This window comes from Nomascus leucogenys, chromosome 4 (assembly GCF_006542625.1).
Source record: "Nomascus leucogenys isolate Asia chromosome 4, Asia_NLE_v1, whole genome shotgun sequence".
Classification (NCBI taxonomy): Eukaryota; Metazoa; Chordata; class Mammalia; order Primates; family Hylobatidae; genus Nomascus; species Nomascus leucogenys.
The window spans coordinates 65950498-65977188 of NC_044384.1; the positions used below are offsets into that span (position 1 = coordinate 65950498).

The window sequence follows — 26691 nt, forward strand, 5'->3', positions numbered from 1 at the left end:
TCCCTTGACTGATGTTCTTCCTCTAATTGTTTTCTTCTGACCACCTTCAGGGACAAAATTCAGCATTGTACCATTTTTAGCAAAGATTTTACTGTGTTTTATTCATATCAGAGAATCACATTTGCATTTCAAACACATGCTAAAAATTAAGTCATGGATGAAATGCCTGATGCATAGAACGGTTCTCGTTAAAATAAACTTGTCTCTTTTATAACAATGTGAACAGAGACCACAGTTCTTTAGCATTCACACTGGAGTTCATGTTTCAATACTTTATAATTAAGCATTATGCTCAGCATATACTGTGAAAAGACAACATCATTTTTAAAATGTGTTACTCAGAGAGAAAACAGTGATTTTCATTATGTTCCCCTCCAAGCCCTTGCTTCGGACAGCTGGTATGGCTCCCATTGTCGGACACTGAAGGGGTTTGAAAGGAACATGAGCGCTGCCATTGTCACCCTGTGAAAAAAAATCCTATAGTTTTTACATTTCAGGGTATATTAAGTTGAAAACTTCACTCTATATTATGAAAACTGTTAAGCCTGTAGATCTTTTTTGGGAATATGTTGCAAAATGGCTGATTTTGTCATTTTTTAATTCTTTTTTAAATTTTCTATTAGACTTTTAAAAATATGGAATGCTTCACGAATTTGCATGTCATCCTTGCACAGGGCCCATGCTAACCTCTGGATCGCTCCACTTTTAGTATAATATATGTGCTACCGAAGCGAGCATGATTCTGTTCTGTTTAAATGCTTGTTAGATGGCTCAGAAGAATTACATTTGCAAAGATCTTTTGAAATTTATGGGAACGACGACACTGCTGAAGTATGTTTAGAGAAAATGAGAAACTAGTATTCAGTTTAATAATTATGTACTAATAACCTCTGCCACATCCTTATTATATTAACTATTATGTTAGGGAGAAATGCCTAAGAAATATCCAACAGAATATAGACCTTCAAGGAGCTATACAACAGCTAGAGGCTCTTTGAGGAGAACATCCAATCTGAGGGGGAAACTCAGCATAACTTAGAGCCATTAAGAACCAGAACAGTTCTGGCCAGGTGTGGTGGTTCACACCTGTAATCCCAGCACTTTGGGAGGTGGAGGCAGGCGGATCACAAGGTCAGGAGATCGAGACTATCCTGGCTAACATGGTGAAACCCTGTCTCTACTAAAAACAAATAAATAAATAAATAAGGCGCCTGTAGTCCCAGCTACTCGGAGAGGCTGAGGCAGGAGAATGGCGTGAACCCGGGAGGCGGAGCTTGCAGTGAGCCGAGATCGCGCCACTGCACTCCAGCCTGGGCACAGAGCGAGACTCTGTCTCAAAAAAAAAAATGAATAAATAAAATTAAAAAAAGAACCAGAACAGTTCCAGGGCATTCAGCACTGCAGAGGGCTGTCCAGGAAGACTTACCAAGGGCACCGGAAGGCGAAGATGTGCCTGCACACCACAAAATACAAACGGGAGCCATGAGCACTTGGAATGTATGTGATACTTCTGAAATTTTGAAAACTATGTGAAATATGAACCTGACAGAGAAATACCTTCAATACAGTACAATTTCAAGAAGAAAAAGAAAATGGGTATCACAAAGTGATGGGAGATGTGTCCAGATCCGTTTTGCAGTCTGAGGCAGGAAATTGACCCGATGCTTCCCGTTGACTTCCTTCAGACATTCAGAACTGTGCTAGAGACTGACTGTCCCATTAGGAACAAGTAAGTAACACAGCTTGCAGCTGTGAAAAGGGTCCTGGGCAGGACGCAGGGCAGAGTATCACGGAGGCAGGTACTGGAGAATTATCTTCAGCCACAGTTCCAAGCTAGCGGGAAAAGCAGGTAGTGGTGTGAAGAGGGAGTTTATTACGGCTGAGGGGAACACACCCAGGGCATTGTGTGACATTTAAAAATATATACTCAGCCATTACAAAGTTTCTGTCACTGGGGAAGAAGGAAGTGCCACAGGTACCAAGTAGTATTGTTGTTATAAGAAAAATAGTGAAACTTCCTTATCTCTGAATCACTAATTTTCTGTGTTTTTTTTTTTTTTTTTTTTTTTGAGACAGAGTCTCAGTGGTGTGTGTCTATAATCCCAGATGCTCAGGAGGCTGAGGCAAAATAATCACTTGAACCTAGGGGGTGGAAGTTGCAGTGAACCGAGATCAGGCCATTGCACTCCAGCCTGGGCAACAAGAGTGAAATACCATCTCAAAATAAATAAATAAATAAAAATTAAAAAAATGAAGTTTCAGTTATGCAAGCTGAGTAAGCTCCAGGGATCTGCTGTCTGTACAACATGGTGCCTATAGTTAACAATACTGTATTGTGCATTTAACATATGTTAAGAGGGTAGATCTTATGCCAAATGTTTGACCATAATCAAAAAATTACCACATGTGAGAATAGAAAGAAGAATTTATGGGTTTGCAAATGTCCTTAGTTATCGTTTCCCCTAAGGACTGAATTGAATTTATTAGTATTTTATAAAAGATATTTACATCTAAGTCCATAAGTAAAGTTGGTCTATAATTGTTTTACACTTGTTTCGTATGAAGTTATTCCACCAGCGTTAAATGAGTTGGTCAGTTTTCTTCTCTTTTCTGATGTTTGCCAATGCTTGCCTATAAATCCATCCAGTTTTTGGACATTCTTGGAAGGCAGTTGTGACTGAGGATTAAATTTCACTGCGGTCAATGCTGTTGGCTTATCAACATGCTCTCTTTCTGAAAAAAATTTTAATACCATCTTCTAAATATTGTGATAGCTTTTTGAGGTTGGTATCACAATCTTTTTTACAGATGAAGAAACTGAGGCTTGAAAACAGTGCTGCATGCTATGGAAAACAGTATAGTTCTTTCTCAAAAAATTACAAATAGGGGCCAGGCACCTTAGTGGATCATTTGAGGTCAGGAGTTTGAGACCATCTTGGCCAACATGGTGAAACCCGTCTCTACTAAAAATACAAAAATTAGGCAGGCATGGTGGCACCCGCCTGTAGTCCCAGCTACTCGGGAGGCTGAAGCAGGAGAATTGCTTGAGCCTGGGAGGTGGAGGTTGCCCTGAGCCAAGATCACACCACTGCACTCCAGCCTGGATGACAGAGTGAGACTCTGTCTCAAAAAAAAAAAAAAAAAAATTACAAATAGATTTACCATATGATCCAGCAATTCCACTTCTGGGTATATACCCCAAAGAGTTGAAAGCAGGGACTCTGAACAGACATTTGTGCATCCATGTTCATTGCGGCACTATTCACAATAGCCAAAAGATGGCAGCAACCCAAGTACCCATCAAGGGATTAATGGATAAGCATAATGTCTATACATACAATGGGATGCTATTCAGAATTAAAAGGGAGGAAATTCTGACACAGGCTAAACAGAGATGAACCTTGAAGCTATTATGGTAAGTCACTTATATGAAGTACCCAGAGTGGTCAAATGTGTAGAGACAGAAAGAATGGTGGTTGCCAAGAGCTGAGGGAAAGAAGGAATGGGGGCCTACTGTTTAACTGGTGCAGGGTTTTAGGTTTACAAGATGAAAAGAATTCTGGAGACGAATGGTAGTGGTTGCACACCATTATAAATGTATTGAATTTCATGGAAATGTACACTTAAAGATGGCTTAAAATGGTAAATTTTATATTTTCTGTATTTTGCCACAATAAAAAAAAGTACTACATTAATTGACAGACTAAACAAGGACTTTTGGCACCAAAATTAGACTTTGGAAAGAAATCAGATATCTCAGTAAAGTCATCATGAGAAAAACATGATCGTCAATAGATTTTGTTGCACGTGCTTTAAGACATAGATTTGCTTTTATTTGGAATCACTTGGCAGTGAGGGAAAGGGTATCATAATCTTTTTATGCCCTTGGGGCTCCAAAGTAGGGTTGCCAGATTTAGCAAATGAAAAACCCAGGATGCTGTGCAATATTTAGCATGTGCTTACACTAAAAACATGTCTGTGGTGTTTATCTGAAATTCAGATTTCCCTGGGTTCTGTGTTTTATCTGGCAACCCTCTCTAAGAACCTGAGTCCAGACTTGGTGAGAGGAGTTAAGGAATCAGTGTCAGAACCCGAAGTGAGAACCATAGCTGGTGTCTGACCTGGAAGCGCAGGCTCAAGGTCACGGGGACAGACCCACACCCAGGCCACTCCACTCTGTGCTTGTGAAAGGCCAAGGGGGAGCTGGTGGGTTTTCTCCTGAGGGATCCTTCAGAGAGATCTTGTGAATAGCTGTACTCATGAAAGGCCCATGCTCCGTTTTAACTCTGTTAAAGGGGGGGTGGAGGCAGGGCTGGGGTGCAAAGCTCAAGGCAGCTCCACAGTCTGTGCTCTATGTCCTGGTTTTGGTCACTTCCTCACCCAACATGGTAGACCAGGATCTAGAATGTCTGAGCCTTCATATCCCACTGTAGCTGGTTTCTGCAGAAACATGAAACCAAAGACCACCCACGGCACAGCAAAAAGGTTCTCGGTGCACGTGCACTGCCGCTGAGATGGGCAGGTGCCTCTTCTGAGCCCAGCTGCCCAGGAGCTGCCTTTGAAAAGTCCGCATTCCTCCCATGGCTGGTGCTACAGAAACATCAGCATGTCCACAACTGGCAGCTGCCTTTCTCTAAGAAACATCTTCATGCAGGTATTTAAATGGGAAAGAATTACAAATTTCAAATATACTCATCAAGAGGTGTGAATCCCAAGGGTTCAAAATCGTAAGAAGGCAACGAACAGGGATGGGGACCAGGAGCACAGCTGCCTTCCTTGTTTATCCAATCAAAATCTCTCAGAGACACAGACACTAACTCTGGCCTCCTCCATGTTGGAAAAGCAGGTCATGGCTAAGACAGATGGAGACCGCTCTTCAAGTGAGCATTTGGAAAATGGGATCATTTTTCTGAAGGATATGGACAGCGGCCACTGTGACCTGAGCTGCAGCCACAGAGCAGAACTAAAATGAATGTGGAAGGGATTGAATGCGACTTCAGAAATCTGGGTCTACAGCTGCTTGGTCCATTAAAAGAATATACTTACATGGTTTTAAAATGTTCCCTCTTTTCAAATTACACACACTATCCCAGAAAAGTAGCTGATTAAGGCAAACTGTTTTTCATTCCAAGTGGTGAAAATAAAATTGACAATAAAGGAAGCACTAATTTAAAATGATGCCATCTTTTTTCTGTCCTGCAAAATGCTGTTAGGTGAGGTCCTGATAGCACAAGGCCACGTCCAAGGAGGGTCCAGCTCCTTCCTTTGCTCCCTTTGCCCCTGTGACTTGCTGGAGCCTCCTTAAAAGGTTATGTGGCAAACAGCTGGTGTGCTCATCTGGAATTAATCAATGAACATTGCTTGTCTGTTGTAGAAATTGGAGCTTAGAGTTTTCTTGAAGAAATAAAAGGCTTCATACTCTAATCTATTATCATCTGTATTGACACTTTTTTAAAAGCTCAAAATGAAAAACATAAAATACTATCAGGTAATCGACAGAACATTCAATGTGTATAAAGATTTATTTTTAAAAAAAATGTTTAAAAAGAGGGCCAGGGAATTCAATTTACATTTTAGACCATTTAATGGAGGTATTTGTTGCACATGTGGTTTTAGTGTAACGTAAACACATCTCTCCCCGGAAACACTTAACCTGAGTTGGAAATAAAATATGAACTGAAGAGATTCTTAACTCACACATACACTTCTCCTCAAAATATTAGCAATGATTCCAACTGAGGATTCTGCTTGAAGTTCAGGACTCGGTCCCAGGACAGGAATGAAGGAAAACTCCGTGCAGTTCGAATGCTCTGCTGAAGTCAAAGGATTGCACCTGCGGGCTCTTAATCAGCGCTAGCTTCCTCAAACACCCGCGGAACGAGGTCTGGCTGTGCAGGCATTTTTGCTTCACGCCAGCTGTTCAGGAAAGAAGAGAAGACAAATCTTGCTTAATTTTGTTGAAATGCGATCCATAGCACAAAAGGAACAGAAATAATCTCAAGCCGGTTTTTTTGTTTTTTAAATTTTTCACTATCAAAATTAGAAGAATATTTTCCACATATGTGGTGTCAGTGAGTAGCAGAATTCAGAGAAAATTTTTTTTGAGATGGAGTCTTGCTCTGCCACCTAGGCTGGAATGCAGTGGCACGATCTTGGCTCACTGCAACCTCTGCCTCCCGGGTTCAAGTGATTCTCCTGTCTCAGCCTCCTGAGTAGCTGGGACTACAGGCACCCGTCACCACGTCCAGCTTATTTTTGTATTTTTAGTAGAGACGGGGTTTCACCATGTTGGCCAGGCTGGTCTCAAACTCCTAACCTCAAGTGATCCACCCACCTTGGCCTCCCAAAGTGCCGGGATTATAGGCGTAAGCCACCGCACCTGGCCAAAAACTTTTAATATATAAAATTTTAAGGCATAGTTACAACTTAAAAAAAGTCATACAACAGGTGTTTATTATTTGCAACAATTCCTTGGAACATCTAAAATACATAATTCTAATCCAAAATTGACCAGAGAGATGAGTCACAAGTTTGTTTCCTAAAACGATTCCCTAGGCCTAAAATGACTCTCAAGTCTGAGAGTCATGAAATTTACTTCGGTAAAGTCATCCAGCTGCCTTTATATCAGACCCAATCTTCTCACAGTCTTACCCAATGATTAACTTGTGTGTGTAGATTATTTTAAGTTTTCCAAGAATTCTTAGGTATTTGAAATGGCCTTTCTAAAATGGTAAAGGATTTGTCACCCAAACCATGTACCTTTCTCAATCTCTATTCTACATCCACCTGAACCAAGACTTCCTCCAGGGACAGTGCCCCTTTTGAGTGGAAGAGCAGGTACCCGTGTACATACCAGGATAGCCACCAACATAAATGGGATTGTTGGTGTCCACCGAGGTAGACTGGGTGTGTGGACTTTCAGCGCCAACTGCGTTCCCGTCGACAATCAGAGTGATACGGTGTTTGCTTTTGTTAGCTTGAAGAGTGTGCCATTTTCCATCACAGAGCGCAGTGGCGGTTTTGGGCTCATATGCAGCTGTTATCCTGCCAGCACCATTGTTGACATGGAACAAGACCTAAAAGCAAATATCTTGGTGAGTTTTTGTGTATTTAAGGAACACAGTCCATTCGTATAAGCTCTTGGAGTGGATAAAATTGCAGCATTATGTTTAAAAGGAGAGCTAACTAGGAGAAACAGAAAATAGTTTTGAAAAATAACCTTTTAAAGGATTCAGATGATGGCTGGGCACGGTGGCTCACGCCTGTAATCCCGGCATTTTAGTAGGCCAAGGCAGGCGGATCACCTGAGGTCGGGAATTTGAGACCAGCCTGAGCAACATGGAGAAACCCTGTCTCTACTAAAAATACAAAAAAATTAGCCAGGCGTGGTAGCGCATGCCTGTTATCCCAACAACTCGGGAGGCTGAGGCAGAAAAATCGCTTGAACCTGGCAGGCAGAGGTTGTGGTGAGCCAAGATCGTGCCACTGCACTCCAGCCTGGGCAACAAGAGCGAAACTCTGTCTCAAAAAAAAAAAAAAAAAAAAGATTCAGATGTTATACTATTCCCCAAATTCCAGAAAGTGCAAATGGCCACCTTCATGACCACAAGTCCAAGCACATTGCATCCTTAAGTGAGGGCCTCATTTTTAGGACATTTTAGGAGTTAATAGCCTTATTGGAGATGCTGATCATACTTTCTTTCTTTCTTTTTTTTCTTTTGAGATGGAGTTTTGCTCTTGTTGTCCAGGCTGGAGTGCAGTGGAGCGGTCTTGGCTTATTGCAAACTCCACCTCCCGGGTTCAAGTGATTCTTTTGCCTCAGCCTCCCGCATAGCTGGGATTACAGGCGCCCACACCATGCCCGGCTAATTTTTGTATTTTTAGTAGAGACAGGGTTTCACCATGTTGGCCAGGCTTGTCTCGAAATCCTGACCTCAGGTGATTTGCCCGCCTAGGCCTCCCAAAGTGCCAGGATTACAGGCGTCAGCCACCACACCTGGCCCGGTCATACCTATTGATAGCACCTATGAGCGAATATTTACTAACTCTCTTCTGATGAACTGTAGATGCTCTCCCACAGCAAGTAAAGATATCTCAGCTTTGCAAAAGATAGGAGGTGTTATAGGCTGAAGACCGCCCCTCCAAAATTCATATGCTGAAGTCCTAACCCCCAGTACCTCAGAATGTGATTGTATTTGAAGATGGAGCTTTTAAAGAGGTAATTAAGTAAAGATGAGTCACTAGGGTGGCCCTCATCCAATCTGACTGTGTCTTTATAAGAAGAGATTAGGACACAGACATGCACAGAGGGAAGACCATGTGAGAACACATGGAGAACGAGGCATCTGTAAGTCAAAGAGAGAGGCCTCAGAATAAAGAACCTTACCAACACATCAATCTCGGATTTCTAGTCTCTAGAATGGCAAGAAAATAAATTTTCATTGTTTAAGCCACACAATCTGTGGTACTTTGTTCTGGCACCCCAAGCAGACTAAGACAGGAGGAAAGAATTTCAAATGTACTTTTTGAAGATTGTTATGCTACATATGAAACTGCTCAGTATTATTTCAAGGTGGACTGTGACAATTCAAGATATAAGTCATAAACCCTTAGGCAACAACTAAACATGTTAAAAAAAGAACTATAAATAATAATCCAATAAGAGGTAAAATGTATAATACAACAGAAAATTACATTGTTTGCAGCAATTACACTTCTGATTGCATTTTTAATTTTTTATTTATCTAAATAAAATATTTTTCAAAAATAGAGATGGAGTCTTGCTACGTTGCCCTGGCTGGTCTCAAACTCCTGGGCTCAAGCAATCTTCCTGCCTCAGCCTCCCAAAGTTTTGGGATTACATGTGTTAGCCACCGTATCTGGCCCCTGATAACATTTTTTAGATGTCACATAAAAACATGCAAATAGATACAAAAGTTTTTAAAGTATAGATGAGGGGAAAAGTTGGCTATAAGTCAGTGTAGAGAGGCAGCAATATGACATCAAGTTAGTTCTGTTTTGTCATGAATTGGAAAAGAAGTGAAGGGCAAAAGGTCAGACATGACCTTTCAGATCCTCCCCACCCCCATTCTAGGATATCCTAGGGGTCAAAACCCAGCGGGGAGTAAGTAGGGAAATACTAGAAACAACTGGTAAGTCCTGGGGAATCTAGAACGTGGAGACTTGTTCCTTGCCTTCCAAGAGGCACTAGTGTTGGAAAATTCAGGCATCTTACTCCCACAACAAGAAGCATTGACCACAGTGCTGCAGAAATGCTGGTAAAATGTAGTTAGGTAGAGAGAGGACCAGAGAGACACCATCCCTGATTCCACATGGCCTCTGTGTGGCTTGGCAGAAATCCCCAAGTTTGCACATGACCCCACGGGGAAGGTGGAAGATGAAGAGGTGGCACTACTCATGACAACCAGGATGAGAAGCCTGAGCCAAGAGGGACACTGGCCAAACTCTCCAGGAGCAGCCCCCACGCAGGGTCAACACTGAGACCCCAGACCACTCACTGTAAGAGGCTGCCTGAAGACCAGGAGACTAAGCTATGCTCAGCTGCTGTCCACGAGAGAGTCCACAGAAAGGAAAAGGGCGATCGAGACTCCCTTCCCTGCATCCTGCCTGCGCCCAGACAGCCCCAAAGGGGAGAGGAAGGAAAGTGAGAACTGGGAGAAACTGTGAAGGAGGCGGTTTTCAAGCAGGAGACTAAAAGACTAGTACTGCAAATTGTTGAGTTCATTTTGTTGCCAGCAGGAGAGGGACATGAGAGGCTGAAAAGCAAGGTCAGAACAGTCACAGAAAAAATAACATGTTCTACATTTAAAAAAAATTATAGCATGATACGTCTGTCCCACAGAGTAATACGCCACCACAAAAGGGAACGGACTGCTGATATGCACAACCACCCAGATGACCCTCCCAAGATCAGGCTGAGTATGAAAAGCTGATCTCAAAAGGATACCTATTGCGTCACTTCGTTTATGTAACACTGGTGAAACAGAAATTAGAGGGACGCAAACAGATTAGTGGTTGCCTAGGATTAGGGGTACAGGAGTTGGGTGTGGCCATGATGGGGTATTAAGGGGGAGCCTTGTGGTATTGACACAATTAAGTATCTTGATTGTGCTAGAAAAATGCATAATGTTTGTAATCCCAGCACTTTGGGAGGCGAGGCGGGCAGATCACGAGTTCAGGAGTTTGAGAACAGCCTGACCAACATGATGAAACCTGATCTCTACTAAGAAATACAAAAATTAGCCAGGCGTGGTGGTGCACGCCTATAATCCCAGCTACTCAGGAGGCTGAGGCAGGAGAATCACTTGAACCTGGGAGGCAGAGGTTGCAGTGAGTTGAGATTGCACCATTGCACTCTAGCCTGGGCAACAAGAGCGAAACTCTGTCTCAAAAAAAAAAAAGGCTGGGTGCGGTGGCTCACGCTTGTAATCCCAGCACTTTGGGAGGCCGAGGTGTGCGGATCACGAGGTCAGGAGATCGAGACGACAATGAAACCCCGTCTCTACTAAAAATACAAAAATTTAGCCGGGTGTGGTGGCGGGCACCTGTAGTCCCAGCTACTCGGAGAGGCTGAGGCAGGAGAATGGCGTGAACCCGGGAGGCGGAGCTTGCAGTGGGCCGAGATCGCACCACTGCACTCCAGCCTGGGCGACAGAGCAAGACTCCGTCTCAAAAAAAAAAAAAAAAAAAAAATGCATAATGCTACCACTGGGAAACCTGGGTCAGGGTGAAGGGTGCATGGGGCCCTCCTGTACATTTCATTGCAACTTCCTATCAATCTGTAGTGATTTCCAAATAAAAAGTTAAAAAAATTATTAGAAGGGATAGGGCATCAGGTCAGCAGCTTATTCTCAGATGGTTCAGGAAAAAAAGTTCTTTGTATTATAGTTGTAATTTTGCTGAAAGCTTACTTTCAAACATATAAAAAGTTATTTTTGAAAAGCTTTTAAAAAATAAAAAAGGTTTTTTGTAGCAATATCTGTTTTTAAAATAGTAATGGGACCACTGTTTGACTCCATGAAAATAGATAGTTGTGAATTTCAATCTGCTGTTTCTCAATTGCTCTGTCTCTGACACTGGGGGGAGGAAGACCCCCATGCAGAGGAAGCACCCACCTTGCCGTCCACAAGCTCTAGTCCAATGGCATCCACTTTGGCAGTGCTGATCCCCAGGAGGACGCCATTCTGTGAGGAGGTTCGAAACTCCAGTGTGATGTTCACATCTGACTGGACTTTGTAGCCCTCTTTGACTGTAACACACAAGGACGACCCAAGTCAGGGTGAGCGCTGCCAGACCCAGGCTGAGCATTTGGGCTCCTGGCTAGGGGTCGGGGGACCTGGCTCTAGCTCCTCCTTTAGATCCAGCTCCATCCCCACCAGCAGGTCACTCCTGCCCTCTGAGCCTCGGCTTCCACAGCTGGGAGATGACGTGGAGCTTTTCAAGAAGACGCATGCGGTCAGCCAGGTCAGAGCAGAGCCAGGCGCCTCCTTCATCTGTGGCTGCAGAAGCACATGGCCCTGCCTCACCCCGTGGACACATCCTCCCCGCGGCAGTCTTTCCCGTGGGCTGTTGGGATTTGATCCCTGGAATCCCTTTATCATCATCCGAGAATAGTCCAATTTATTTTCCTAGTATCTGTGTACTTGGGGGAATCATCATTTACTGAGTGTATCAGAGTCCATACTAAGTTTGTTAAAGGTGGGGATTGAATGGAATGATTTTTTAATTCAGGTGATAAAAAAGCCGAGGAGCCACACTGGTGCTATTGGCAACAGCAGGCAGTTGTTACCATGCCCAGGGCTGAAGGGAAAAGGGGAGAAGGTGGTATGCCCAGAGCTGGGGGGGTGGAAGGGGAGCTGAGGCCACTGAGGGGGCTGCCCAGCAGGGCTGGAGCCTGGGCCCCAGGAACAGGAGAAAGGAAGCACAGAGTGAACAAGAGGTGTTCTGCTGGCTTCCCCCTCTTCCCCACCCAAACTTCTGCACAGCTTCCCTGGCGCCAGCTGGTCTGGACATTTTATGCTGCTGATTTTTAATTCAAAGCCCTTTCTTAACTTGGACAGTAAGTGTGCATTACAGAACCTGGGGAAACTATAGATGAAACTAGCACCCCATGTCTGGCCTCTGTCAGGAGTCACACCACTCCTTGGGGGAGACTTTGTCAGGCCATCCATATAGCCCAAGACCTGAGAAGGCTTTTTACACCAAGAAATTAGGAATCAACTGGAATACTGAACTCAATGTGGTTTTCCTGCAGCCTTATCCAGTGGGTCCTGTCTTATACTCTTGGATCCGCATCACTTTAGAGTACAGACTCATCCGGGGACTGCCTTCGAGAGTGTTGCTAACACATACCCAGAGCTGCATATCCGCTTCCGTCAAAGAATGTTCCTTCCTGGGCCACTGCGTAGCATCTGTTCACCGTGAAGGCGGACACCGGGCTGTCCTTGTCCAGCTGTTTGCTGTTAACTGTCACATCCCCAATGCAGGCAGGGATGCTGTGGGTGATCTAAGACAAATGACATGCAGGAGTAGATGGTGATGATTCTAACGAGAAGGGCTTGGACACATTTTCCTTCCACTTCATCATATTGGTCTCAACAAAACACATTAAAATGTCATCTTTTTGTTTTAAAACTTTAATTGCCACAATACTTCACATGAATGTCTAAGTTAGAGCTACCATTGAGTATCTTTGCTAACAATGCAGTGGAAGTGTTTTCTATTATTTTAGTGAAATATCATGGAAATCAAAACATGCTGAGTTTACTAATGTGCGAATACGCATTTGCTGGGCTTCCCTGAATTGTGCTGTGGCCATGTGGCTGTGGAAAGGGAGATATTCATTAACTAACAGGCTAGAAAGACTGATCAGGTTCTGACGGGCGGCCCTGGCACACGATCTGTGGACATGCCTGCAAAGTAAACCTCTTTACAAGCCCCAGTTTCAAACAAGGTAATTTAAACATAAAGATGCCGTGAGGTATGCTCTTCTACAAAATAAACACAACCACAGCGAAGGTAAAATGTCAGTATGGAAAATGCTGCTTACATTTCCAATTTTCCTGGCCTGGTACTGGGAGGGCAGGCCTCCTAGGTAGAACAAACCCTCCACATCCAGCATGGTTCCGTCTCCCACCACGGTCACCGTGGGGGACTCTTGGCCGTCAACAGTTATGAAGCCTTTCCTTTTAACATAGTCTGTCTTGACCTACAGCAAAGTGAAAACACGCATAATTTTTAAGGAATCCGAGAAAACTTTAACAGATGTATAAACTTTAACAGATGCAACATCTGTTTCTGAGAGCTATAACAACCTGAATGCAATGCTAAAGGATGGTTCAAATTTTTAGACAGTTGGTGATGAAAAGCGGATAAGCCTGGCAGAAGAAAGGAGGCAGGTATGAAACTGCCTTTGCAAAAACTGTAACAGTGAAAGAAATGTGATATAGAAAAATGATGACAGTAAGAGGAATCGGACATAACTGACTCTGTCTTGCTTCTAACCTCATAAGCTGTCTTTGCTAATTCTTCCTAGCTATGGGAGGAATTTAGTTGATAGTTTAAAACAAAGATGGTAACAGTCCCTTCCGGAAATGGAAGAAATTTAGTGGATAGTTTAACTTTAAAACAAAGATGATAACAGTCCCTTCCCAAAATGGGAGGAATTTAGTTGACAGTTTAAAACAAAGTTGATAATAGTCCCTCCCCAAAACTAACTCTCTCCTTGCTCAGGGACCAAAATCGCCTTTGTAAAATTAAGGAAATGCCACAAGGTTGGAATTGTGATAGGGGCCTGAATTCTGCTAAGATACAGGCATAAACTCTAACCAGCCATTGTTTCTCCTGCTAAGATGTAGGCATAAACTCTAACCAGTCATCGTTTATAATTTGCCTTTTTAAACTACTTACTGCTTAGCAATCACGTAGCCAATAGTCATAAGTGTTATACCTTCTCCAACTGCCCCATATAGATAACACCGCTATTGTAAAACCTAGGACTGGCATTTGAGATATTTTTCAGACTTTGCATTCAGTATGAACCAACTGGCACCACCCAGAGCAGTAACCCCTACCCAGGAACTGGCTCAGCACAAGAAGACAACTTCGACCCCCTATGATTTCTTCCCTAATCCAATCAACCAGCATTTGCCATTCCTTATCCCCCAGCTGCCAAACTATCCTTGTTTACACGAGGCTTTAACCCTAGTCCTTGAATTCTTGGGGAGGCAGCTTTGAGAATTACCTCCTGGCAAGTTGCCTCTGCAGTAATTAAACTCTTTCTTTGCTGCAAAACCTGCCATTCTTAGTGCATTTGCTTTTCTGGGCAGTGGACAAGAACCACCCAGCTGGCCGATTACAGGCACAGGTAAAGCATGCTGCACACCAGAAAGTGCTCCAGAGTCCTGGTTATCAGAAAGCAAATGCCACCAGGGGAGGCTAGGCTTTACATACTCCTTGCCAAGTCAAGAACATGTCTAGTACCTTTTGTTCATCCCGCCAATGTTTGCTGAATGTCTGTTTCATGTCAGGTACTAAGCAAGGCCCTGGGGATATTTCAGAAGCAGAAAAGATCCCTGCCTTCAAGACTTGTAGTCTCTGGGGGAGACACCAGACATGCAAGGCGAAATAGAGATTAATGGGGATAATGTGCCTTTGAGAAATGGAGTGAACCTGAGTGATAGATGGAACAGAACTCAGAAGCAGCCACCACAAGCCTCCTGAGATCGTACCGTGTGCCACTTGCCATCGCTGAGCAGTGCAGGGTGAGAGACCTTTGTTCTGCCTTTGCCAAGGTCAAACATGAAGTGGAGGCGGCCCCCGTGCAGCTGGAGCACGGCGTAGTCTGCTTGGTTCTGATGAGCCATGTAGTAAATCAGGCCGCTGGAGGCGAACGTGCGGATACTTAGCTCAACCGAGAGCCTGGGGAAAACAAGGGCTCAGCATTGAGAAAGGAAACTTTTACTTTTCATTTTTAAAACCTCAAAAGAGAACTCAACAATTGTTTCGGCGTTTACACTGAACATCTCAGGAGAGAGGGGTATTCATTCCTTCATCCATTTACACGTCCATTTATTTAACGAGTTCTTACCGCGTACCTCTGTCTGCCGGGAACTGTTTTAGGATGAGGATAAAGCCGTGAACAAAGAGGAAGATCCCTTTGCTCATGAAACTAATACAGAAACACATCAGAGAGTTAAAGTGGGTCCTGTAGAGGCCAACCCGTGGCTACCTTAAGTAGTCAACGAGGGTAACTCTGCAAAGCTGGTATTTCAGCTGAGGTCTGAATGACAGAAAGGGCAAGCCCCTGCAAATTCAGGGCTTGATGGCAGGGGACAGCAGGAAGCCCATCTGAGGCCGCGGGGGAATCAGAGCCACTGCAGGTGTGGAGGAAGGCTGCGCCTGGGTGGGCCCCGTCAGAGGGACCTGGAGCACCCAGGGACAGGACAAGGGCGGATGTGGCTCCATCATAGGGAGGCGGGGCTTTGAGGGTGTTTGGATTTTCGGCACAGTGGGAAGTCACAGGAGGGCTTTGAAAGGGGGAGTGGCCGAGAATTCCTTTAAGAGATCCTCTGTCTAAACTGAAGAACAGGTCAGGGGGTCAGGAGTGAAGCGGGCCCCATCAGGCAGCTGTTACGACAGCCAACAGGGAGGAGTGGGTGGCTTAGACCAGGGTGGCGGTGGGGACTCAGAACAGATTCAGGAAATGTTCTGGAGGAAGAAGCAAGAGGATTTGCCAATGGACTGGATTTGGAGAGTGAGAAAAAGTGAAATAAAAAATAGCCTCTAGGCTTGGGCCTTGGGCAACCAGGTGAATGGTGATTGTGCCCGCAGCAACGGCAAAGAGCAGGAGAGCAGGACTGAGGGAAGCCTGTGAATTCCATTCGGGGTGATGAGGCCCAGGAGACTGTTCCAGTCCACACAGAGATGTTGAGTGGCTGAAGAACCTGTCCCAGTCCACACAGAGATGTCCAGTGACTGGGAACCTGTCCCAGTCCACATGCAGATCTCGAGTGGCTGGTGGGCCCACAAATCCCAAGTTCTAAGTGGAGGCCAGAGCTACCAGGTAGGCGCTGCCGTATCTAGGTGGCATTTTAAGGGGATCGGAACATAGAAGGCCATCCTGGGAGTGTGTGTGGAAGGGCCCAGCACTCTCAGCTGGGAGACTGAGGAAGGCGGGCCAAGAGAGAGCAGGGAACCAGGAGAGTGTGCGTCTGTGACAGCCAAGGAAGTCCAGGGGCTGCTGAGAGCCCAGTGCAGGGGGCCCCCCACCATGTAGCTGCACAGGGGTCTCAAGTAACTCTCTCAAGAGCAGCTGGGGGTGTGCGGGAGGCTGACCAGAGGGTTAAATGAGGAAACAGCCCCTGAGGAAAGGGCAGCTCTTTCAAGGGCCTTGCTGGGAAACAGAGCCAGGTACTGTGCATGTGTGTGGGGGGGATGTGGCTTCTCCTGGGGGGTTCTGCTTTAGAGGTCAAAGTGAGAGATTGAGTGGAGCACAGAGGTTACAGCAGTCCCTTCTTATTTGTGGTTTTGCCTTCCAAGGTTTCACTTTTTGAGGTTTCAGTTACCTGCAGTCAACTGAGGTCTGAAAATACTAAATGGGAAGTTATGGAAATAAATAATACGTAAGTTTTAAATTGGGCATCACTCTGAGCAGCGTGATGAGATCTCATGCCATCCCACTCGGACCTGACCAGGAAGTGAATCCTGTTTGTGTCCAGCAGATCCACGCCATAGGAGCCATGTCTGCCTGTGTCCAGCGGATCCACGCCATAGAAGCCGTGTCTGCCCGTGTCCAGCGGATCCATGCCACAGGAGTCATGGGCCCATTGGTCACTTTATAGCTGTCTAGGTTCACAGATCAACTGTGGCAGTACAGCGGGGCTTGTGTTCAGGTCACCCTGATTTTACTCAATAATGCCCATAAGGCACAAGAGGAGTGATGCTGGCATATTGTTATAATTCTTCTGTTTTATTATTAGCTATCGTTAAACTCTTCCTGTGCCTAATTTATAAATTCAACTTTATCATAGCAATGCATGCATCGGAAAACACAGTGTATATGACGTTTAGGTACTAGCCAAGGTTTCAGACAGCCACTGGGGGTCCTGGAACACATCCCTCGAGGAGAAGGGGAAACCACTGTACAGGCACAGACTCTGGAGCCACCAGGCCTGGGTTCGAACCCCAGCTCTACCATTTACCAGCTGTGTGACTTTGAGCAGATGCCTCAGGCTCCCTATACGTCAATCTCCTTATCTGTAAAATGGAGATAATAACAATACCTTCCTCATAGGAGAATTATGAGGAGTAAATTAGGTCATCTGTGTAACAATCTCTGTGTCAACGTCCAGCACAACAGTTTGCTGCTCTTTCTGTCACTGCTGACGATGGGGTGATGGCGGTGTCTGTGTGCTGGTGGGAGTGTGCACTGAGGAGAGAGAAGTGGCTGCTGTGCACGTCCTAGGGAGGAGAGAGTGGATGGGATCCAGAGGACAAGCTGGGGCTGGCTGGGTGGGCTTTGCTAGGAACAAGGACCCTTCATCTGTGGTAGCAGAAGAAGAGATAGAGGGTCAGGTACAAAAGCAGGGGCTGGTCTTTTTGGTGGTGGACAGATGAAGGAGCTCTTTCTTCTCAATGAAGCAAGTCATCAGCTGGGTTGGGAAGAGAGGCTGTGGTGCACAGGGCTCTGAGCTAAGAGCAGCTATGAGCAAGCAGTCATGGAGAATAAAAACCATGAACATATTAGAGCAATGCACTGGCTCCCCATGTCGTTTGGAGGCTCCATCTGAGATTGACGGCCATGATATCCAGCTCAAACCAGCTAGGAAGGAGACATCCATCTTCTCGGCCTTGGTCTCCTATGTGGGTTCTGGCACAGAGAAGGCGGAATGTTGGCTTTCACCTGTGCTTGCAGGAGTGGGAGAGACAAAGGGTTAAGGGATTTTGCAGGGGAACACCTGTTGGCCTGGAACCTATCTGTGGGATGAATTGTGATGTGGGGCTAGAGAAGACGGGAGACGGTGGTGGGAGGGCATTAGGGCTAGCGGCTTAGAGGCCTCCACGCAGCTGAGAAACTGCAGGAGTCGGGAGGCACAGAGTGGAGACGAGAAGAAAGAGGTTGGCTAATAGGAGGCTTTTAAAGTCGAGACCGTGGGAGGGATGGATACCTGTGAAGAAATCAAGGGTATGGCCGTGGGAGAGGCTGGTTGAGGAGGGAGCAGGGAAAGACCTTCCACAGATCACAGTTTGAGCATGGAAAGGTCAGCTGTTAGGCGGCTGCTGTTGAATTCACAGAGAGTGATGGTAGGAGCTGCAGAAGATAGACAGGAGCCCAGGTCTAAGGGGGTATGACAGGGTGGCACTCACAGCCAATGACAACAAGATGGGCAGGGCATGGCAGAGTCTGCAGGCAAGCCTGGCAGGCAAGCTGGAGGACTGCAGGAGGCGAGAGGAGCAACATGAAGTCCAGGAGCCCCAAGCTCCAGGCCTTGAGATCTTCCCTCGGCAGAAGGGTCCCAGGGACAGGCAGGTATGAGGGCCAGAAGGCGCAGAGAGGAGTGGGTGTGGCACCCGGGATTTTGGCCACCACAGTGTAAGAGTTTGGGTAGACAAAGACATCAGACTAGGGAATGCTTAAAGTGGAATGGGGTTGAAAGTCCAAACAATAATAGATCCAGGAGGCTTAATTTAGATGCCCACACAATTCCTTACATGCACACAGAGAGGGGAAGCCGGCCACCCTCCAGAAGAAGGGGAAAGGCAGAAACCACAGACTCCCCAGTGAACCACCATGAAAGTGTTGTGATTTGCACCAATGCTGAATTCCTATCTGTTTGCCTGCTCTTTGCCATTTGGTTGCAAATCAAGCGCTTCATCATAAAATAAAAGCAGCTTCTTTTGGAAAAGACTCTGTGGCTGCAGAACACCCCCATACATCTAGCAATGAGACGCCACGTAAGGATGTTAGAACGATACCTACTTCTTTCTGACAGCCGACTGATTAAAAGGCAAGATGAAATGGCTGTTTTGTGTGAGACCAAACTGGTGAGCGCCGGGAACGTACTCCAGAGCTGCATCCGCCACACAGTGTTCCTGTAAGAGACACACAGGGACACTCAGCCGCCACCCGCAGCCCAAACCCCACTGACGCATGCGTGTTCCGCCATGAAGAGCCACCTATGAAGCAATCCCATCAGAACAGCAACAACCACCAATGCCTGTTGGCGCTCACTCCATCTTCGGTTTAAATGATGCACTCGCCAGCGCTTTATCTCCCTGAAGAAAGCACTTAGAGCTTCTGTCTTTCACCTTAATCCCATTCAGCTTCACTGAAATTCGTAAAGACACTGAAGTCTCTCCTACAAATTTTCACCAGGCTTAGGGGGCAAAGGCCTTGCTGTCCCCCTAGGCCCCTGCCATGACCTGAGGTTTTGGGAATGGCCCTGAGGATGCAGCTGCCGAGATGAGCTGTGGATCAGGTACTGGAAAACTGGAGGTGCCCACAGGTGATGTTTTGCAGGGCCTCAGAGTGTGATCCTAGGTCCACACTGACAGGGCAGGGTGCAGACAAGAGGAGCCAGGTGGGAAGGGCCCCTGAACCCCATGCAACCATCTGCGGGCTGCCCTGAGAGTGCCCAAGTCACGGGGGTCCCAGATGCTGTTTTCTGGTTCAGCACAGGCAGATGCTACCATGAAAACTGCCCTGAACTCAAAGCCTCGCCCTGCTCAGAAGGTCCTGCTCTCGAATGCTTCTGCCATCTACTAAATTATTAGAGTGCACCCTTTAAACCAGGGAAACAGAGAAAGCAGAAGGGGGAGAAAATGAAAAATAACAACGGCTGCCATTCAAAATATGTGGCCAGAACTGGCTTTTCCTAATGAATTGAATCTTTTTTTTTAAGCAACAAATATGTGCACAATGACTTCACATGAAGTACTTATTTTCATGCTTTCCTGGCTAAATGTAAATTGATAATGAGTCCCTATAGAAGCTCTGCCAAAAGCATATTATATGCCTGATGCGCGGCCTGGGTGTTGGGGCCTACAATCTATGGATTGGGCCGTGTCATCCGAGTTGCTTGAGGCACCCTTTCCCACCCTGTCCCCGCTCTGATTTTTAGCACAGCTCCAGCTCCAGCTCCAGCTTTCGCAGGCACCTTTACAGCAAGGCCCCATTTTAACTCCCTCTGTCCTAGGCCCTCCTTTGCTGACTGGACCTGACTGATAGTAAAGGAAGCCGCTCCTACTGGAAAAGCCCGGGGCTCTGGCAAGAGCTTGCTGTCCTCTGCATCGGGAGCCGGCTTAGGCCTTTCTGACAGCCAGCAGGTGTCCAAGTCGACTTGCTCATGGCCAACTGCACTGTTGAAATCCAAAAGTCTAGGTAGAAACAAGAGAGTGTTTTCAAAATTAGGATATCACAAACCAGTCCACAAACCCACGTCATCTGATAACTGTACAATGAAAATCAATTAAAAACCATGTATATATTTCTCTTAGAGTAACCAAAGTGCCAATCCTTCACTGTGACTCGGAGTCCAGACATACTATCTTAATATTTCTTGTCTGATGCTTCTGCTTGCAATGGGACCCAGCCTAGCGTATCCCCATGTCAGACCCTGGCCATTCCTGAGCACCCCCCAGGTCGGCTGTGACGCCATCACCTCCTCTTGCAGCCTTGACTGGCCTGCCTCAGGGACACGTTTTTATCTCTAGTTACTAAGCGTTGCACAGTGACCTCCACGAAATACTGATTTCTCATTTACATGCTTCCCCTCGCCAGGAGGTCATGGGCTACACTTGTCACATGCACCTTCACTCTGCAGCGACTGTGCTGTGTCCTGTGCCCGCACAGTTCCCCCTGGCACTTTCCCAGGCACAGCTGGGAACTCCACAGAAACGTTTCTGCTCTACCAAGTCCACAAACCGATGACTTTCAGGAGCATGAAGACGCCTCATTAATGAATGAATGAATGAATGAATGAACAGACAACTGGGGGAATAAACACAAACCTGTACAAAAATCTAAACCAGACCTCTGACACGATTGTATTGAAACCCAGTGCTATGTTTTATTCTTGCAAAGTTCAGGGACTCCTAAGAGGTAATATCACAGATAAGGACACTGTGACCATGAAAGATCCAAGTCTTTGTTCAAGGTCACTAGGCAAGTCAGTGACCCAGCCAGGAGGGAGCTTCAGTTTCCTGATGCCCAGGGTACTTCCAGGTTCTCCTGGGCAGATGCTGGTCTCACAGAGCAGAGCACAGTTTGTGTCCCATCAGCACCCTGTCCAGAGGCAGAGAGTGAGCAAGGAGGAATGAACTGCTCATGGGCATATGTCAGTGCTTTTCCTCATCATGAGCTCCACACAGGGAATGGAGGCTTCCAGTTCTTCATTATACAGTAATTGTTTTTGGGGAAGCCATTAATAACCTGAAGCTGCTAGTAGCCCCATAGTAAACAGCTCCTTCAAAGCAATGCTCTCAAGACAGCAAGAGACTTGCATCACAAAATCCCTATGTTCCTTCAAATGCATGTCAAAAATATATTTAAATCCCGGCTCTTTATGGACAGTCACAGAGAGCTAATGTTCACGATGGTTTTTAAAGTATGATGACCAGATCTGTCTAACATTCTAATCCAATAAAATCCATTTGGGGAGACTTTCATGATAGAACAATGGGGTTCACTCATTATTCGGGAACTTGCAAAGTTTTCAATGTCAAACAGTAAAATGAGATTTCAGATTAGTGTTAGCACTCACCATGAAAGGTCAGAAAGTGCAAGAACATGCAGAGAGCAGGTACACTTACTCCAAATTGTAGATCAGGTTTTTGATACAGCCATGGAACGATCTTCTCATTGTGAGCAGCGACGTCCCCTCTCCCTCTGGAATTCCCCCAACGTACAGATTGGACACATTTATCGTCCTGCTTTCTACTAATGGGCCCAACTTCATTTCCACAGGATTGTTCTCATCCAATTGGACAGTGATAATTCTAAAAGACCAATGGAGAAAGTAAATGAAAAGCTTTAAACATAATGAAGTAATAATTCCATTTCAGTCCATAATTCCCACAAGTTCTCACTGAATAATAAAAGTTCCCTAAAGGTGCATTTTAACAAGACACTGTGAGCAAAACGGTGAATCTTGAAAATTAAAACTCACAATTGAACATTTTTCAGAAACGAATAGAATGTTATTAAATATCCATTGAATGAGATTGCTTTTTGGAGAGGTTTTTTCTTTTTTTTTAACCTCTTTACCTATGATGAAAATGCCCAGTGTGCTTTTAAAGCATTCCGTCTACAGTTTTGGAGGGAAATATACAGGAATGTTGATACAGTGCTATTTACTATTGATATAATACTATTTACTAATAGTGTAGTACTATTTGCCACAGAATCAATCCAATGTAAAGACAATTTATGCTGGGCTCCAGCAAAGGGCAGAGTTAAAGTTGTTTAATTATAAAAATTCTACAAGTATCTTATTACAAAGCAGATGAAACTGGTTCCCAGGAAGATTCCTAGCAAGGTTCTAGAATTATTTGGATGCTGATGACCCCAGTCACTAGTCCCCCAGGGCACCACCGCAAGGTTCCTCCGCATTCCCTCTGAGCTCACCACACCCTCATTACACACTGCCTGGCCGCGTACAAGTACCTCCGATTCCTGAGCAAGGAGATGGAATGCGCTTGTCCGTCGCTGCATGTACCCGTGGGAGCATGCAGGAGAGCTTTTCTCAGGCCTGTCCCATCCCCAGGATTGACATGTACCTCAACGTTGCCTCCGATCAGCATGATGGAAAAGAAGGGCTGGGGAGGTTGCATAGAGAATTTCCCAGACAAAACACATTACTATATGATTTAGAAAACTTTCATCTTATGAAGATAACGTGAGAAGATTAACATCAAGTGAGTAGAGCAATTCCTTAAGAATCTTATCAGCTGTCACAATTCTAAATTTTGTATGTTACTTTCTAATCTCTGTTCATATAATTTATATTCTGCATTATGCTATTATTGCTGAAGATTTCAAACATTTCCATTCTGCATTGCCTCATACTTATTGTTTATTGCTACATTAGATACCAATAAGTAGATATATTGTAATTTGTCTTTTTATCAATGAAATTTAAAGTAGTTTCCAACTTTTTATTACCATACATATGAATATTTAATTGTTTTGCCTGTGATGTTGTTTCCAACATTATGAAAAGTAGAATTAAACATCTGAAGGATGTGAAAATATTTAAAGCTTTTAATTTTTTTTGACACATTGAAAAGAGGTAGTTTATACACTAGAAGGATTGGAATGCGAGCATCTCACAATACCCTTGCTAGCAATGGCTAATATCATTCCTTTTTGCTGACTTAGTAAGCACACTTTGATTTGAAAGCAACCTTACTAAGACTAATGGAGAAGAAGTTTGGCAGTTCCTCAAAAAGTTAAACATAGAATTACCATATGACCAGTGATTCCACTCCTAAATATATACCTAGAAGAACTGAAGACAGGGACTCAAACAAATACTTATCCGCATATGTTCATAGCAGCATTTATTCACAATAGCTAAAAGGCAGAAATGCCCCAAAGTTCATCCATGAAGTAACTGATGAACAAACTGTGGTATGTGTATACCGTGGAATATTAGCCATAAAAAGGAAAGAAGTACTGATCCATGCTCCAATGGGGATGAACTCCAAAGACATGCTAAGTGAAAGACGCAAGACATCATATGATTCCATTTGTACAAAATATCCAGAATAGTAAATCCATCTATAGAGACAGAAAGCAAATTGATGGTTGCCAGGGGTGGGGAGAGAGGAGAATGGGGAGTGACTCATCAATGGCATAGGCTTTTGAGTGATGAAAATGTTTGCAACTAGATAGAAAAGGTGGCCTTGTAACATTGTGAATGCACTAAATGCTGCTGAATTGTTCACTTTGAAATGGTCGATTTTAGGTTATATAAATTTCAGCTCAACTAAAAAAGAAAAAAGATCAATGGAGCTCATTAACCAGTCTTAGTCACTTTCAGCCCTTCCCCAAGTATGTCATGACACGTTTGGGTTCTGCAAACTTGTGTTCCAGTCCTGACTGTGACTCATACCAGTGGTGGGACCTTGGTCAGGTTTACCAGGCTCTCTGAACACATTTCTTCCTCCGCAAAATGTAGGAAGCAGCATTCCCCTTGCAGCATGGTTGTAATAATTACACAGCAATGTCTGTAAAGTACCTTGCAGAGTACAAGGTGGCATTCTATAGATTCTAGCTGCATGGACTCAACTTGATTAAGACAGTGTGCTAACATTCTGTAAAGTCTCTTCAAACTATTTGATAGACACAAATTTGAGCTGCGAATGGGGAAATATCACCTATGCTCTTGAAATGGAATATAAATAAGGAAAATGGTCATCATTTCTCTCCTCTCCCCCTGTTAGTTTACTGTGCTTATCACAGCCCACATTTCCCTCACTGCTCCTTTCAATCCTATAATAGATAAAGAAAGTCTTGCTTCATCTAGCAGTAGACTGAAGACCTCAACAGGATTTAAGGACTGCTGTTTTGGCCCTGGAATGAAGAGAAATGACCACAACATGGGGAAGAAAACTCGGTATATGCCATCTGAATGAGTTTTTAAAACATTAGAGGTAGACAGCAAATAACTTTTTCCTCAGTCACTAGACAGGGAAGATGGATTATGCAATATGAGAAATCATTGATTCATAAGGGGACGACATTCAGCAACAATAACTTTTACTTATTGAAAATGCACATCCATAAACAACCAGGAACACAGCGACAATAAATGTTTATGAGCCAGTCATTTTCCATTCATTGTTTCCCAAAGTCATTTCCCGAGCTCGGGGCTCAGGAGAACCGGCGCTACTCACCACGTGTGCTTCCTCACGATCACCCCGCTTCTCCACATCCCTGCCGAGGGCAGCCAGGATGATGCCACTGCTGTTCGTGGTGGCAAATGTTACCAGCCATTCCGATTCTGGTGACAAAGACTTGGGTGGCAATTCCACGTAGCCGCCTTTCAAGAAGCTAACACTCCGGATGGGCTGGACAAAGAGGAGATGAAACAGCATGGTGAGTTCCTAGCTGCGGCCAAACCTTCCATGGGGAGGACACTGCTGGTTTCCCCGTCATCTCTTTTCTATCCCCACTGGTTTGTTGTGTTATGATGTTGATAAATCAATGGACACTTATGGAAACTCATTTGAATATTAATAACAATGTTTCTCCTACCTCCAGTGAACAGCCTTTTCTCACTCCATAGGAATTTCTGAGTAAGTCAAAGGTTGATCTGGATATTTCCAGGTTCTTGATGCAGCCCACAAAGCTTTTGGTGGTGACACCTCTCCTGTAGGGAAGGGCATGAGAACAACCACAAAATTTGGATTTTTAAATTCCATTTTTGAAAGAAGGAATACAAAGCCACTGGACAAGGCACAGTGGCTTATGCCTGTAATCCCAGCACTTTGGAAGGCTGAGGTGGAAGGATCACCTGAGCCTGTGAGTTTGAGACCAGCCTGGGCAACATAGTGAGACCCTGTCTCCACAAAAAATAAAAAATTAGCCAGGCATGGTAGCATGCACTTGTAGTCCCAGAGACTGAGGCAGGAGGATTGCCTGAGCCCAGGAGTTTGAGGCTGCATTGAGCCATGATTGTTCCACCGCACTCCAGCCTGGGTGACAGAGCAAGATCCTGCCCCCCAAAAAAAGAGAAAGGGGAAAAAAAACCCCTATACTTCCGGAAAACCTGTTTCCATGTGTTACTCTGCAGAAATGTCTTGGCCTCCCTCTAAGAGCAATATTGATAGTGAGAACTTCAGGTCAAACAAATACTCTCTTACTCTCTTTAGGACTACAGAAAGGGATCAAACTTAGTGAGTTTGGTTACTTGGATGGCTACCTACAGAAAACACAGGCCAATTATAAGAAAGACAGTGCACAGTGCATTGCAGCACATAGATTACAATCCAGTCTCCATGTAGAGTAGAATGCTTCCCATGGGGACAAGTGCAGGTAATGCTATTTCCCAGGATCTGACTGCTAAAAAAGGAAGTCATTGGCTGTTGTTTACGTTGCCTATCTATGAACTTTGTCCTAAAGTAAGTAACTGCATTTGGTGAAGTCTGGGATTATCCGAAACTCTATTTCTCAATGTTGAGGTCAATATCATATTTTTCTTACCAGAAGTCTCCACACTCCTGGCTGAGGTCAGGCTTTAATGTAGTCCAGCTCTAATTTCCAAAATATGGAGACCACTGAACATCTCCCAGATGCACTCTTCTGTACCAGCTCTTCACAGGAGAGCTTTGCAATAACGTGGTTTCCTGTTACAGTCACACCTCATTTTTTTTTCTCATGTTGAACAATGAGCTATGGACCATTAAGCAACTACATGATTTTGGACAAATTTCAACCTTTCTGGATCTCAAGTTCTTTCCACGTAAACAAGGAGGCTGGCTTTGATGACACCTAAGTCTCTTCTACTGAGAACATCTGTGATATGGGCTTCTGTCCTTTCCTGCGTTGTCTACACTGGGCCATCTGGGCGAAGTCCAGATGTACTAGGACATAGCTGAGGCTACAGGAACACCCCAGTCCTGGTCCCAGCATGACAGGGCATGAATCTGGGATGGGATCCAGAGACA

General features: G+C 44.8%; 1 protein-coding gene, 1 long non-coding RNA gene and 1 pseudogene across 2 annotated transcripts in view; 1 reads left to right on the plus strand and 2 right to left on the minus strand.

Annotated features, from left to right (window-relative positions):
• Nucleotides 1-629: 629 nt before the first annotated feature.
• LOC115834911 lies at nucleotides 630-729 on the minus strand (annotated as a pseudogene).
• Nucleotides 730-5565: 4836 nt separating this feature from the next.
• The window catches only part of LAMA1 (laminin subunit alpha 1), a 169875-nt gene continuing 148749 nt past the window's right edge, over nucleotides 5566-26691 (minus strand). The window contains exons 52-63 of the mRNA XM_030810731.1: nucleotides 25280-25394; nucleotides 24919-25092; nucleotides 22685-22836; nucleotides 21832-22017; nucleotides 20268-20397; nucleotides 19001-19113; nucleotides 14751-14940; nucleotides 13070-13228; nucleotides 12373-12526; nucleotides 11136-11269; nucleotides 6854-7076; nucleotides 5566-5916 (exon numbers count right to left, since the gene is read on the minus strand). Coding sequence (XP_030666591.1) covers nucleotides 5756-5916; nucleotides 6854-7076; nucleotides 11136-11269; nucleotides 12373-12526; nucleotides 13070-13228; nucleotides 14751-14940; nucleotides 19001-19113; nucleotides 20268-20397; nucleotides 21832-22017; nucleotides 22685-22836; nucleotides 24919-25092; nucleotides 25280-25394 — 1891 coding nt within the window. The 3' untranslated portion in view covers nucleotides 5566-5755. The remainder of the gene's footprint in view (nucleotides 5917-6853; nucleotides 7077-11135; nucleotides 11270-12372; nucleotides 12527-13069; nucleotides 13229-14750; nucleotides 14941-19000; nucleotides 19114-20267; nucleotides 20398-21831; nucleotides 22018-22684; nucleotides 22837-24918; nucleotides 25093-25279; nucleotides 25395-26691) is intronic.
• LOC115834756 lies at nucleotides 18306-21047 on the plus strand. Its single transcript, XR_004029659.1, has 2 exons — nucleotides 18306-18550; nucleotides 19014-21047. It is a non-coding gene; the product is annotated as an uncharacterized LOC115834756 (long non-coding RNA).